This window comes from Somniosus microcephalus, chromosome 18 (genome assembly GCF_052327205.1).
Source record: "Somniosus microcephalus isolate GS21.2 chromosome 18, FLI_Smic_1.0, whole genome shotgun sequence".
NCBI classification, from domain to species: domain Eukaryota; kingdom Metazoa; phylum Chordata; class Chondrichthyes; order Squaliformes; family Somniosidae; genus Somniosus; species Somniosus microcephalus.
Window position 1 is genome coordinate 33,827,376 of NC_141004.1, and position 15,969 is coordinate 33,843,344.

Consider the following 15,969-nt stretch of genomic DNA (forward strand, 5'->3'; position numbering starts at 1 on the left):
CAGGTGGGAAAGTGTTTCTTTCCCCCAGCGGGTCGGGACCCTGCTGTGAACCGCCGCCACGTGCCTTTCCCCGATGTCGGGTCTGTCAGCGCTGAGCAGACCCGACACACAGCGGTGGGGGACCCAATTCAGGTAATGATGACCTTGTTTAGAGATCATTAACAATACATTTGCGCTCAACTTTTGATTTTATGTGCTCGCCCACAGGGTCCTCGCTGCTCGGGGATCAGGTCTGTTAGGCAGAGGCGGGAGTTCAGTGGCCAGTGAATCAGCTGTAGAATTGACACCTTCAAATATAAAGTAAAAGCTCCCACCTTACAGAGATAGCTTCCCTCAGCCACAAGCTCTTCCTCACTGCATTTCCACAACAGATTCACCATGCTGCAAGTCTGTACACAAGTCTCCATCCAATCTGACCTCATCACTTCTGTCATCTCTACTTCACCCGCCATCTATTCCAACATAGGTGCCCTTTATGCTCTCTCACCTTAGTCCTCAGAATCCCACCACGATCAGCCCCAACCCCAGCAGCATCAGGCACACTAGCAGCACCAACACCAACCTTCGCAACAGATACTGCACAAGACACCAGCACCCAAGCACATTGCTGCCCGGGAGGCCAGGAATGGCCTCACCATGGCCAGATTTACTTCACTTGACTCTGTACACCCTGATTGCTACATGATGCACCAGGTTGGCACCACCCCACACCAACACCGTAAAGCATCCCGACAATGACCACGTCATTCCTTTCACCATTGCGGGGGGTACCGTTATGTCTCACTATTCACTGCAACTCACTAAACCACGTCCAAAGGTGCACACAAATATGTCCAAGAACACAGTGTTGAAAATAAAGGTTTCAATGTTTGACAGCACATTTACAGAAACTTTACATGAACATTGGATTAAACACCCAAGTGGCTACCTTTGTGTGTTGTTAGTTGGTATGATTGCACTAGGATGAGGGTGAGTGAGAGGGGTGGCTAGTGAGCTGGGGATGTAATAATGTAGATAGAGAGGGATGGGTGGAGGTGCAAGGTAAGTTGATGTGAGTAAGGATGTGCAGGAGTAGGGTAGGGAAGGCAGAGTGATGGGGATGTGATGAGGGGCACAGCAGGATGAGGTTGAGTGTGGCTTTGTACTAACATTTTGTGATCTACTGAGATCATTGAAACGTTTACGGCACTGCACCCAGGTCCTCCTGATCACATCCCTGCTTGTGTCCTCCTCTGCAATGTGCAACAAAGCTGTGTTGATCTCCTGGGGAGGTCTCTTCCACCATGGGAAGGGAAGAGGACCTCCCTGTGTGCTGTGACTCCCTCCATAAGCATATGGAGGGAGTCATGGGAGAGCCTGGGTGCAGCCCTGCACCTCTGTGCAGCACTTGTCAGTGTTTGCAACACCTCAATGTTGTAGAACACTGACAGCACAAATGTCAAAATAAATTTGGACTTTGTCCCGTTAAGGAAACCGGCTGATGACGTGTCATTAAATGACATCACCAGATCCGCTTCCTCTAGTTGGCCGGGAAACACGCTGGACGGGCTTAACAAGCCCAATCAAGGTAAATTCATTTCAGACAGCGGGATGGAGCCAGTAGCGGGGTCAGGACCCGCCACCGACGTCGCTTGTCCTGGACCTGCTGAGGTCAGCAAAATCGTGGCCAATGTTCCAGAAAAAAAGAATTCCAGTAGAATTGAAAAGGTTGTTAAATAGCTTCCCATCCAACCACTACAGAAAAATATGGCACTCAGTCAATAACTCTAGAATTGCAATATGAAGCTCCAGGGCTATTACTACACTTGAAGAATTCCGACATGGCATTAGCTATAATCCCCGAACAAGGACACCCTTACATAAGGGGAAGAAAAAGTGACAGCACATCTCATGCTGAGCATTGGTATCAATTGTGGAATATCTCGGCATACTCCACAAGATGAATAGCACAGTCATTGATACAGCATCTGACTAGGCTCCACTGAAGGCATTTGCAAAATCAATGGAACATGCATTAATGATACACAGATTTAATCTGGAAGAAGTACACTCATGAAATTTCCATTATGCAAGTTCTTTCTTCTTATGGACAGTGCTCTTATGGAATGCTTTTCTACCTGTATGCCAACACCTGTGTGCCTGGTGATTATGTCAGAAAGAACAGCAAGCATTCAAAGCTCCAGTAATTGACAAGTGTGTGAAAATAATAGCTATGATATGCTACCTTCATTACAAATTTATCCATACTTTCAATATCTTACTTTGTCTGCATTACCCTTCAGATGGTGGCCCTTTTCATCCTAAAGTTATCGTAAAAATTGCAGGTTTATTTTTGTTTCTCTACCTATATTGAAATAGACTACAAAAAGCAAAGAGGAAATCTTACCATCTACTTACAGTTTAGGCAGTAAAATATTAATCCTAATCTTCATATGCTAGTATAGATTTACAGTTGCAGTAAATGATTACCACTGAATAGCTAAAAGCACCAATTTAGGCAATAAGTAGGGGGCGATTAACTTGAGTAAAATTGCATATTCAAATATTTTAAGAATCTATAATGCTACAAGTCCCTTGGACTAGATTTTATTATCACTCAGACCATTAGTAATATATTTAAATTGCTTGTCTTGTACATTGCCTGTCTTGCACCTAACAGAATTTGCAATATAAAACCCTAGATAGTGATCTTATAAGGTAATACTAATAGGCTTTTTAACACTACTGCCCAATATTTGCATTACATCATACAAATTCATTGTTCTGAAAACATTTAAAACACTTGCAAAAGAGAAGACCTAATTGCTAAGTTTGAATGCATACCGTAAAGCCATCTGCTTACTGAGGGTGTCAATGAAGCTCGGACCCAATGGGTCCAAGAGCATCATATGGCGTAACATTCTAGAAACAGTAAAAACTGCAACTCAGACAAGTTTCAAAATGTATAGAATTGAGAATGAAAAACTAGCACAGGAGAAATAAAAAGCAAAATGCTACAAAAATTAAGTGATCATATAAATTAACAGGTTAAGTATCTACACATTTGTTTTATGTATGTTTTAAACAACAAGAATATGTGGTGAAACAGAATAAACAAATTAGCAATAAATATACAAAAATGCAAAGGGACATTACAATATGAAATTAAATAGCTCTCTTCATTAATTAAAGTGTGCAAAGACGTTTAAAAATAATAAACTGTGACGCGTTTGTTCTATTTACAAGTTCTGCTAAGCTGGCATGGTTTGGTAGATTTAATCCCTTGAAAGAGCTGTTCTTGTAACTTAACGGTCCAAATCTAGGACGTAAGTTGCCGTTACCAGTCTCAACCTAGTATCTATGAAATACAAAGTACAGCTGGTAGACCATAATTATACTGCTGACTATATATTGCTTTTAGTGAAAATGAGGTCAGTAACAAAGTAGTAGAATGTATGCATGTTTGGAAGGATATGCAAAAATCAGCTCCATGTTGGCTAATGTTTAAAAGCTGTGGACGGATGGGAGCAGTCTTTCCCCTATTAAAAATATTGAAAATTTGAAGGTCTATTACACTGCTTTTAAAACATGGCTTTGTACCAGGCTGGAGATGTATTGCATTTGGTATGAGATTACCATTTGAAATTGATTTTACATCCATTTGATTTCAGCACACTCAGAATTAGATCAGGTTATTCTAGCACTTGTACTTCAATATGAAAGTGGCAATATAACTGCTCGAGGTTGTGTTGGGGAAAGAGAAAAAAAATCCTGAAAAGAGTGATCTAATACCCGATGCAATAACAATGTCAATCAGTAAAAAAAAAACTGTTGTAAGAAATCAAAAGTACCAAAATGAAAATTCAATTCAATTGTTGTATACCTGAAACACTGGAGAATCTGTTTAGATTTGAAATATGAAAAGTTCCTGTAAGTACACTTTACATGGTCTGTAAGTAACAACTCCAATACTACGTTTGGAATTTATAATCCAGTGCGTCCCCTCCCTAATTTCAATACTTTTGTATGTTCTGCTCTTACGGTTCCAAAGCAGTTCTCAACATATAGGTCATTCATGCAGATGAAGTACAGGTAGACTATCCCTTATCCGCACTTCCGAAAATCGAAAGCCTCTGAAAACCGAAAGTTTTTTCGTGGAGCGTAACTAGAGTATTTATATGATCTATATTTCTCCCACTATTTAATTTACCAAATTATTACTGTACAAATAAACTGTAATACTATTTAGTCTTTATTTATCCAACTCAGTGAATATTCATAAGGTTCGCTGCAGAAATATTAATGTGTTTGCTTACAGGGTGCTGCCCAGACCCCCGCTAGGGTGTTACATACTGATTCTGAATACCATTCTGAAATCCGAAAAATTCCGAATTCCGAAAAACATCTGGTCCCAAGGGTTTCGGATAAGGGATAGTGCACCTGTACTGGGGTAAATAGAAGAGTTGATTCTGAACTCTTATGCCTTCATGCTTGCCCAGAACTGAATATTTTAAAGGAAGTCATTCAATCCCTTGGCTATAGCTCTGTGTGATTGTGTAACATTAGAGTCATGGGGGGGGGGGAATAGGGTTGCTTTGCACCTCGCGTTAAGTGCCCCAAGAGGGCGCAAAGCAACTAGCACCCGGGCGCAGCGCCGCCCACACCTCCCGCGAAATTCAGCATCATAATTTTGTACACCTCTATCGAATCACCCTTCAACCTTCTTTGCGCTAATGAAAACAAATCCAGCTTCTCCAACCTGTCCTTGTAGCTAAGATCCCCCATCCCCGGAACCATTCTGGTAAATCTCCTCTACACCCTCTCAAAAAGCCAATTTACAAAATTGCATATTTCCAATAGCAACAATATGAATAACTATTAAGCCATAGCCCCAGTCTAAACATGCCTTTCTTCCTCAAGCTTAAACGCCATGTGGAAAAAATGAATAGCTATACAAGAAAAGATTTCCCACTAAAACTGTAACTGGCAACTAACCATTGTGCACCGAACTATGAAAATGTACTCACATTATAAGTTAATCATTTGCAGTGAAAGTATACCATGTTACCTAAAGTAGTTCTAAGCAGGCAGAAGGAGAAGAGGGAATTCTGAAAACGTTCAAGTGTTTGTTTATTAACTGACACACAATGGGGCTACTGGTGCAGGTTAGAAGCTGGGTATTCTATAGCGAGTAGCTCACCCCCTGACTCCCCAAAGCCACTCTACCATCTACAACACACAAGTCAGGAGTGTGATGGAATACTCTCTGCTTGCCTGGATGGGCACAGCTCCAACAACACTTAAGAAGCTCGATACTCTGCAGGACAAAAGAAGTCCACTTGATCGGCATCACATCCACCACCTTGAACATTCACTCCCCTCAATGTACTGTGGCTGCAGTGTGTATTATCGAAAGAATGCACTGACTGCAGCAACCCCCAAATCCATGAGCTCCACCACCCAGAAGATAAAGGCAGCAGGCGCATGGGAACACCATCACCCCCAAGCACCCCTCCAAATCACACACCATCCTGACTTGGACATATATCGCCATTTCTTCATCCTCGCTGGGTCAAAATCCTAACATCATTGTGGGAGCACCTTCGCCACAGGGACTGCAGTGGTTCAAAAAGACCCACCGCCACCTTCTCATTAGGGATGGGCAGTAAATGCCAGCAACACCCATATCCCAAGAATGAAAAAAAACACTTCAGTACAAGACACCTACAATGGAGAGAACATTCAGCATACTTTACACAGTGGATAGTATACTCCAATACGGAGGGGGGAAACCATTGCAATCAGTATAATGCCTCAGCTATTCCACAAGCTGTGTGCTGATTGAGTGAATGGCAGAATGCTCGTGTAGTCTTTTTAAAAATTTGCGGAGGAAACATAATCTTAGAATTAATCCAACCAGGCAGATATAAAAGCACGCTTGGGACACACATTATCACAAAAGCCTCACTCAGTGCGGGCTGGGTCTTATTCATAATTGATCAACGCGCGCTTTGTCGTTCCTTTAACAACACAGATTTTGAACACGAATCATATGGTGCAAACTCCCAAATCTTAAAAGGTGGTTTGCCAATATGGAACCAAGATCAAAGAAACACGTCTGACTGGGGTCTGTAACACAGATCAGAAAGAATAGCCCCAATTTCATCATTTTCTTTCAATTCCCTTCCACGAATGATCGACCAAACGTTAATCGAAGATCGATTCCAACAATATAGAAAATGTTGCAATAAAAGCAATCCCCCCGAGCACCAGCTTGCTCCGATACGCCTGATTGACTCATTAGGCGACCAATAAGGAAGGTGGAGTGGATGGAACTGGAGGGAGCGCGAAACTGCCTGGGGATTGGATCAGGAAAACCCAGTGATCAAACTCTTCACATCCCTTTCTGCGCTACAGCCAGCATTTAGGAATACGAGTATGGTGGTTGTAAGGGACGGAGTTAAACGCAAACAAGCATAGGCAGAAAATACCAACTTACTGTTTAAATTAATATTTTATTCCTTAAATACACACAGCAATCTGATTTTATATAGGCAAGAAACGAGGATGAAAAAAATCATTAAACAATGTCAATTGGTGGCCAACGAGTCATCTGGTTAGATTAGTTGGGGACGTGCTTTTAATAAAAAAAAGGGGTTTGGAGGGAAACACAGACTTTCCCCAAAAAGCGACAATAAGGTTTTTTGATCGTTAGTGGTTTCCAAACTATCCTGAAACGACCAACAGACTCCAGGTTGCCTCACTGATTGAGAGAGATTGCTGCTCCCACTTGTGCTCATTTATACAGTGTCGGTTTCACTCCGAGGGGGTTATTTCATCGGGAGAGCGAACATTTAAAGTTCAGGGGACGTGAGGGATTTGCCTCAGATTCAAAATGTACTAAAGTTAGTCACATACCCGGGTGCTTCCTTCAGCAGCTGGTGCTGGAAGAATGGCTGTTTACACCCCACTATCACACCGCAGCTTTACACTTTCATGTTTCAAGATTCGGGATCTTAACGCTACTAGCTGCAAAACAAGTTAATGAATTTCCAACCGCCGTTAACACACTATTACAGATCAAAAAGATTGCTCTTGCAGTGATTGGAATAACTGCCACCCTAATGCAAGACAGATATATTCTGGGATATGCCTATTTTTTGTTGTCTCTGCACATGTTAAACTGCATTTCACAATCGCGTTTGTAGATAAAGATCAGAAATTGTCCCATCTTCATTCTTTAAAAAATAAAACTTGAGACCACCTGCAGCATTCTTTCAACAAACTGAAGAGAGATAGCAGCCGCTCTTTCTCAGCGTTTCCCCAGCGGTGCACATACCTGCAGGACACGGTGATCTCTACTTTCGTAGCCGGGATGCTTCCTTGGATAGGGTCGAATTCGCTCACAGAAGCCATATCATCGAATTTGTCCATCGCGTCTTCCATCGGCATCCAGTAATTCCAGGCTGGTTCTCCCAGCACCAACGTCACACCACAACAAAGCCCAAGGATCGGCAATTAAAGGCAGCCTGCCCTCCTAGGAAATTCAGGGATCGGAGTTAGGGCTGCTGGCACCAGACTTTGCCTTTGGTACTGAACACTGCTGCACACAAATTATTCCGCGCAACCTTTCCCTTGCTATAATTGCACAGCTCAGACGTTCCCCCTAATTACAGTTTACGGACTGAAATGATATGCTCCGCCCTCCGTTCTAAAGATAACCTTACATTGCTTATCACTGTCAGCTTTCAGGAAAGTACTAGAAACCGACTACTGAGGCATTATCAATGTGATGGCACACACACGTTATTCCCTCTCAATATTAATACAGTCACACATTAATACTGTGCCTCAGTCATGAATATGGGCATTGTATATCTGGCTCATTAATAATGAATCGTATGTAAATAACGTGAAAATCCCTTCATCCAAATATGATGATGCCTTATTAGTCATATGCATCAATACTAAAAAAAAGCCTTGTGATCCTGAACTACCATTCTGACAGCAGGAACGGTATTTCCCCGTCTGATATGTATCATTAATAATACATTTTGATCATAGTCAAAATGTTTCATTTCCTTCCAGTTCCCCACTTTAGTACATTAAGCAGAGAAGTTGGCGAAATAACCAGACTATTTAACCAGCAGTTCAACCAGCTCTCACAGCAAGCTTACACGAACTATTAAAGACTGGTGAAAAATAAAAGTTGCACACTGCCGATTTTAACTTCATCACAGCGAGATACGCGATTGTGAAAATGTATTTTTGTTTTCAGATAGAATCCGCTGCTCCCTCACTATAGTACAGTTATTGATCAGCGATTTCGCCATTTTAATTTATTTTGTACTGTGGCATCATTAACTTTATAAGTTATTATTATATAATAATTGCATCACCGAGAACAGTAACACAAGATCTGAGGAGTAACTCTTCCGCGCCCCCTAAAGGGCAAACCTTGCTTAGCAAGTATTCATCAAGCGATCTCACTGCAACTATCAGACATTGTTAGAAGGCAGCTTTCTTTCCACTCTTTATTCAGAATGTATTACAATCAACTGCAGTAAAATAAAAACAGGATTATAGCTACATGGTGCAATAGGTTTAAACGCAGTCACTGCAGCAATTTGTATAAAACGGCTGCTAACCTCGCCGCCAGCAATGTGAAGCGACATGTTCAACTTGTTTATCGCACGGCTGCTTTACCGGGTTGGGGGCTTTTGAAGCAAAGTAATCGCCAAGAATTAGCATCAATGTCTGCAGTTGGTAAACAAACTTTGTTCTATTTCGACTTGCTTGTAAATTACGGTAAAGCAGATCGTTAAGTTTACATTAGAAATGGCATTTCCACATCAAAATGTGGGTCTTGCTGTTACATGAAACTGATTTGTTAAATTAGACAATTAAATAATATTTAATATTGGACCCTGTTTCCTGCAACATTCCATATGCATCCTCCTTAAACCTTGTTGAATGCCATATTGCAATTAGTTAAACTTGTCTGTGACTCTCTCTGAGTCAGAAGGTTGTGGGTTCAAGTCCCACTCCAGAGACTTGAGCACAAAATCTAGGCTGACACACTAGTGCAGTGCTGAGGGAGTGCTCCACTGTCGGAGGTGCAGTCTTTCCAGAGATGTTGAACAGAGCCCCCACCGTCCCCTCAAGTGGCACTAGTTTGAAGACGAGCTCTCCTAGTGTCCTGGCCAATATCGCTCCCTCACCCAACTTCAGTAAACCAGATTATCTGGTCATAATCTCATTGCGGATTGCGGGATCTTGCTGTGCCCAAATTGGCTGCTGGGTTTCCTATATAACAATTGGCTGCTGAGTTTCCTACACTTCAAAAAGTACTTCATTGCCTGTGAAGCGCGTTGGGACGTCCTGCGGTCGTGAAAGGCACTGTACAAATGAAATTCTTTCTTTATATCGATCATATCAGGAACCAGTCGCTTTTCTACCTCCTAGATAATATGACTGATCATTTGTCATTTAGGAGCTCTAAAATGCTAATGTCCTATTTTTTCCTCTTGCTACTGCTTAAAACCCGATTTCTGTAATGAACTATTGTTTTCAGATCAAGTGATACAATGGAAGAGATCCGCAGGGAAGAAAATTGATGAGGTTGTGGCTTCCGTTATCCAGCGGCTAAAATAACACGATGATATTCTGATTTTTAAATCGTTTCCATATAGAAGCAACTTCGCTGACATAATAAAAGAAAGCAAACTTTCAGAACAACCCGCCAGCAATGACAGGCACGGTTGATTGATGCTAGTCACAGACAAGAATTGAATCTCAATTGAACGCGACTGCGAGTTTGGAGGTAAAGCAGTAATAAACCGGATATAGTCGCACCACGTGTTTTCACATGTTGGTTGAACTAATGCCAAGAGTCAGTCAGAAAATCTCAAAATAAAAAAAAGTCTGTAGTAAAATAATTCCTTTTCTTTCACGGGTAAAAGAATCGAAATAGGGAAGTAAATGTTGGGCATGAACTGCCTTAAGTGAGAAGCATCTATTTGCCTATTCAATTAACACCTTAAAAACAAGAGCTGCTGAACAAAATACAATAGTTACTTGCGGAAATAACAACCTATTTTGCAAATAAATGCTGGCTCTAAAAGGGTATTTTTCCGCTGTAGACCTTTAAAGTTATTTAACAGTTATGATGGACTTCCTACGCCAATGGTATAGACAGGTCGCCGTCCTGCTGAACATATATCCAATTTGGGTTCGAATCCTTAATCAAGATTTGAATGGTCTCTGCACAAGATGTCAAGGTTTTCTTCCCCTCTCATAATAGTCGCAGGAATAAGACGCTCGTAAACCTGATGAAAACTGTGTCAGAAACTCACCATTGCGGCATATTAGTGTGAGCCTTGTATATAATCTCAACTGAATTATTAGTAGCTCGTGGGCAGAGTGTCATTACAGCGGGGGAACACAACATTCCATTAGCAACGGGACATTTGTATGAAGAATCGGCCAGCTAGTTTAATTTATATAGTAGTACGTGGTTTCTATTTATTTCTGGCAAACCTTGCTGGGAAATATAAGTTTCAACAAAACTTGAAATTCTCAGAGCCATTGTATTTTTCACAGGAATAACCACAGCGAGCGTTCTTTTTCCAAAAGCTTAGGATTTCGTAGAACAGGTATTTTTTTTTAAAGAACCCAAGTAATCTCTGACCGTGGTGGAACTTGTGATATTACAACTGCTGGAGTGCCCTCTATTGGTCAATGTCAAAATAACCACTTTCAGCAACAATAAAGAAAGACTTGCATTTATATAGCGCCTTTCACGACCACCGGACGTCTCAAAGCGCTTTACAGTCAATAAAGTACATTTTGAAGTGGAGTCACTTGTTGTAATGTGGGAAATACCTTACAACAACCCCAACGTGTATTTATATAGCGCCTTTAACGCACTAAAACGTCCCAAGGCGCTTCACAGGAGTATTATAAGACAAAAAATAACAACCTTAATCAAGCACCCAATATCTAACTTTAATAAGATTTACACCTCACTACTATGAAAAGCAACTCAACATTGGGAAAAGGAGGCATTAGGTCCAGAATACCCAATGCATTCATTTCTGGTGAGTGAAGATATTAAAATATTTCAATCTACACTCACTGCGCTCACTTGTTACCAGAACTTTGCTATACATTGCAGCTGAGTGAGCCCTCTCCCAGATTACAGATTCTTCCCATATTTTCATCTCATACAGCGTGACTGCCTTCAGCATAACCAGATGCATTTCATATTTCTGGTGTGTACCAAACCACATCTGAACCGTAATTTTACAACAGAATTGAGCTTTTTATAGCTCGTTGGATGGCTCAGTCGCTAAGTGTACTGTGCGGTGATACTGTTCAGAGCAGAAAGGTCCCAGGTTTGATCTCCAACCAAGATGACCTTATCTGGGTCCGCATTAAGAGTGCTGAAGTTGGCTTCAGTTTCTTTGGGCTTAGGAGGTGAGAAAAATCAGACAAAACCCCCAAAGGGTTCCCCTGTCCAGTGGACGAAATAGTGTGACATTAGTTGGTTACTACAATATTTCTCTGAAAATTTATCAAGAAAAAAGGCTTGCATTTATACAGCACCTTTCATGACCTCAGGATGTCCCAAAGTGCTTTGCAGCCAATGAAGTAATTTTGAAGTGTAGTTACTGTTGTAATGTAGGAAATGTGGCAGCCAATTGCGCCCAACAAGCTCCCACAAACAGCAATGTGATAATATCCAGATCATTTATTTATTTTTGTTATACAGATTGAGGGATAAATGTTGGCCAGGACACCAGGGATAACTCCCCTCCTCTTCTTTGAAATAGTGCCGTGGGTGAATAGCAAGTTTGGGGAAAAAGTTTATCACTCAACATGAATTGGTAGTGGTAGTCTGACAAGTCCTACGCCTGTTAATATTGTCTTTTATATCCCAACTTTTACTTTAAATACAGTTTTCTCATTTGGATCAGTAAGATAAGCATTTTCTTTCAGAAAAGAAACTGATGTGATCAAAACTCCTTTTTCTATTGATTTCAGTTGCCCAATATGACATTTTCTTTCTCCATGACAACATCCATGGAGCTGGAATTACAAAATGCCACCAAATGTTGCCACAATATTCCTGAAACATTAAAGGGTATCATTATTTCAACTGGGCACTATCAGGCAGGCTCAATTCCTGGCAAAGGCCAGTAAACTTGCATTGATAGCTTATGTGCTTGGCCACCAGATTGGCTGCCAGTGAAAGTCTGCACTGCAACAGATGCAGCAACTACTCAGGGCTTCCACCAGCACCGGAAAGATACTTTGAAATCATAACCCTGGAGGAAACCTTGTCCCACAAAGGGAACTTTTCAATTGCAGGCTGTTCACTCTGGTTTGATTGGGTGTTGTTGTAATCGTAAGTGGCAGGAACCAGTAGTCAGACAATATTATAGAAACATAGAAGATAGGAGCAGGAGTAGGCCATTCGGCCCCTCGAGCCTGCTCCGCCATTCAATGAGATCATGGCTGATCATCCAAATTCAGTACCCTGTCCCTGCCTTCTCCCCATATCCCTTGATCCCTTTAGCCTTAAGAAATATATCCAACTCCTTCTTGAATATATTTAATGAATTGGCCTCAACTGCCTTCTGTGGTAGAGAATTCCACAGGTTCACCCCTCTCTGGGTGAAGAAATTCCTCCTCATCTCTGTCCTAAATGGCTTACCCCTTATCTTTAGACTGGGACCCCTGGTTCTGGACTCCCCCGCCATCGGGAACATCCTTCCTGCATCTAGTCTGTCTAGTCTTGTTAGAATTTTAAGTTTCAATGAGATCCCCTCTCATTCTTCTAAACAGTACACTCTCCTCTGGTCTGAGAGTTTATTTTGCAAGATAATTTGCCAGAAAACATTTCCAAGGTCAAAATAAAGAATGAATATTTTAATTATTTCCCAGAAATCATAATTTCTTAACATTTCAGCTTCTACATATTATACATTCTTTAGTAAATATATTGAATTTAGCTGCAGATAAATATGCAAGTATGGATATAATAATCTCTATTTTTTGTAGCCAACTCAAATATCAATTTGATTTTATCTACTACAATGACTGCCCAGTTTCTAACCGTCGACCGTACACGCGTGTATTTATAGATTAACACCGACTGAATTGACTCAAAAATGAATATTTGGCGCAAGACATTATAGATTGGTGGCAGGTTGATGAGCAAGTGGGCGGACATTAAGACAGATTGAAGAAGTTGCGATTTTCGACACAAACCAAGCCTGACGGATTTGTGCCTCTGATTGATCACTTCAATTTCACAAAGTGCACCCACTTCCCAAATCGTCAGTCAAATACTGTTGCTTTCAAACCCGCCTCCCCATAGTCTCGTTGTTTAAATCATATGATCACGAACTGGATTTAGAACACCCAACGACATAAAACACGATCACAAAGCGCTTCTGCAAAATTATTTCTATATATGTTATTAAAGCTATAAAAATCAGAGAGTATTTCCTTAAAGGAATTAAGATACAGTATAACAAATGGAACTATTAGGAACCTCAGTGACTTAGAAGTAGAAAATAAAGCACAAAGCACAGGAACATACAAGGGGCGCGATTAAAACAGAGACAAGCTAGACGCGGATTCGGGAATGAAAAGAACACAGTGATCAAAGCAACAGTGCAGGAGAGAAATGGAAACCGACAGGCTAAAATCAAGGGGGGGGAAACAAGGAAGGTGCGAAGGAGGAAGTAGGAGGTTGACAAAAAAGAGAAAGGAGGAAAAGATGAGCGAAGCAGCAAAAATGAAATAAAAATGAGGGAGGGGGCACGACTGTAAACAAGGGAAAATAAACTGAAGATATAAAGAATTGCATAAGAATGACATTCCTCCCGTCAATAAAGTACAGCTTATAAACCAAAAGTCCAAGATCAATAAAACACAAGACACAGTTGGGTTAATATTTACCTGTCAGGATAAGAGGTCGAGGTCGGTTACAAGGGAGGAGGGAAACTACATCCGGTTACATATTTCGCAAAGAAACAAGTGGTCACGATGCTCGATCAGGGGCTGTATGCAATGGTCGCTTTGATTTACTTTTACAAAGTTGCCACCAGCTGCAAGAAGAATGAGCTAATCCTGGATAACCGCGCCTCTGTGAACGTGGCCTGTCTGTTTGTGCTCGCTCAGCCTCTTTGCCTGCTGCTGGGGGGCTACACCGGTCTGGTGGCTTACTTCATCTTTGCTATATTCTCTTACAACCTTCTGCCAAGGAATGCCGAAGCCACCGGCGACGAGGAAGCGACCACTCGAGCGCATAAATCACTGAAAAAGAAGAAAGTTAACTGATTTGTTTTCCTTACACAAACTTTGGACTCTGGCGTTGAAATTACATTGAGAACTGTGCGCTCTGGAGGCCCCATCTATCAAGTTGTGACAAAACGCCAATGATTCGATTTCAACCCCGGCACTTCTAACACGAAACTCCTGGACTGAATTAGTTTCCATTGAATTTGAGTTTCAAAACTCGCCTTTTGGATTTGAAGCGAGTTCATGAATGTTACTTTAAATTTTTCTTGTTAGTTATAAAACTAAACGCTTGCAATAAGTTACTGCTAATGTAAAGACAATAGAACAGCTTACACTTACTGTATACAATGATAATTATGAGACATTTGTAACATAACAATATGATTAAATACTTTTTAAAAAACGAGAGCTGGACCCCTGGTGCAACCCAGCATTGAATAACCTGCTGTGGGAGTTTGAATTGACTAAAGCCATTCACTGGTCTAGAAAGGCAGGTTATCATAAAAGTGTTACCTTCCTAACCTTTACCCTTGAAGTAACACATTCCAATTTTTATTTTGTTGGGAGCTCAATTAAAGAAAGCCTTTCATTGGACCAAGAATTGAACACCTCCGACCATGCTCTGCCAATCGGAAGATAAAAATCCTACTCTGAAAGAGTACCATAATATTTCAAACTGTGAGGCTTTGCATGGAAACCCAAGATTGATTCAGCACAGACTGTTCTTGAAGGTACAAATTGAGACAGTGTAAGTCTTGAAATCATTGAGTTGAAAGTGGCATGTTGGCAATGATCAAGGAATAACAGATGGAAAAAGACTGGGAACTACATGACAGATGAGGTGGAGCTACATCTAGCAGTTCATTACAGTTTACCTTTATTCTGGTGGGGTGCAATTTCTGTTGTTCCTCTGATTTGAATAACTTCTCATTGTATGAATATATGAATGTATTATCCAGAGTGGATCCTTCAAGCGTCCCCAAACTAGCAGATATTACAGGGCGCTGGTGACACTACGCCTGGAGTATTGCGTGCAGTTTTGGTCTCCTTATTTAAGGAGGGATATACTTGCATTGGAGGCAGTTCAGAGAAGGTTGATTAGGTTAATTCCTGAGATGAAGGGGTTGTCTTATGAAGAAAGGTTGAGCAGGTTGAGCCTATACTCATTGGAATTAGAAGAATGAGAGGTGATCTTATTGAAACATAAAAGATTCTGAGGGGGCTCGACAGGGTAGATGCAGGGAGGATGTTTCCCCTCATGGGGGAATCTAGAACTAGGGGGCACAGTTTCAGGATAAGAGGTCGTCCATTTAAAATGGAGATGAGGAGGAATTTCTTCTCTCAGAGGGTCGTGAATCTTTGGCATTCTCTGCCCCAGAGAACTGTGGAGGCGGAGTCATTGAATATATTCAAGGCAGAGACAGACAGATATTTGAGCTACAGGGGAGTCGAGGGTTATGGGAAGCAGGCGGGAAAGTGGAGTTGATGCCAAGATCAGATCAGCCATGATCTTATTGAATGGCGGGGCAGGCTCGAGGGGCCGAAAGGCCTACTCCTGCACTTATTTAGACATAGACATAGAAGATAGGAGCAGGAGTAGGCCATTCGGCCCCTCGAGCCTGTTCTGCCATTTAATGAGATCATGGCTGATCATCCAAATTCAGTGCCCTGTCCCTG

The 15,969-nt window shown here is 41.4% G+C and overlaps 1 protein-coding gene across 2 annotated transcripts in view; it reads right to left on the minus strand.

Moving 5' to 3' along the window:
* Positions 1-7,655, minus strand: part of LOC147105205 (copine-8-like) — a 776,136-nt gene extending 768,481 nt beyond the window's left edge. For both annotated transcript variants that reach the window (XM_086011336.1, XM_086011335.1), the window contains exon 1: positions 7,319-7,655. In XM_086011336.1, the coding sequence (XP_085867462.1) occupies positions 7,319-7,431 (113 nt within the window). In that variant the 5' untranslated portion in view covers positions 7,432-7,655. The remainder of the gene's footprint in view (positions 1-7,318) is intronic.
* Positions 7,656-15,969: the final 8,314 nt, after the last annotated feature.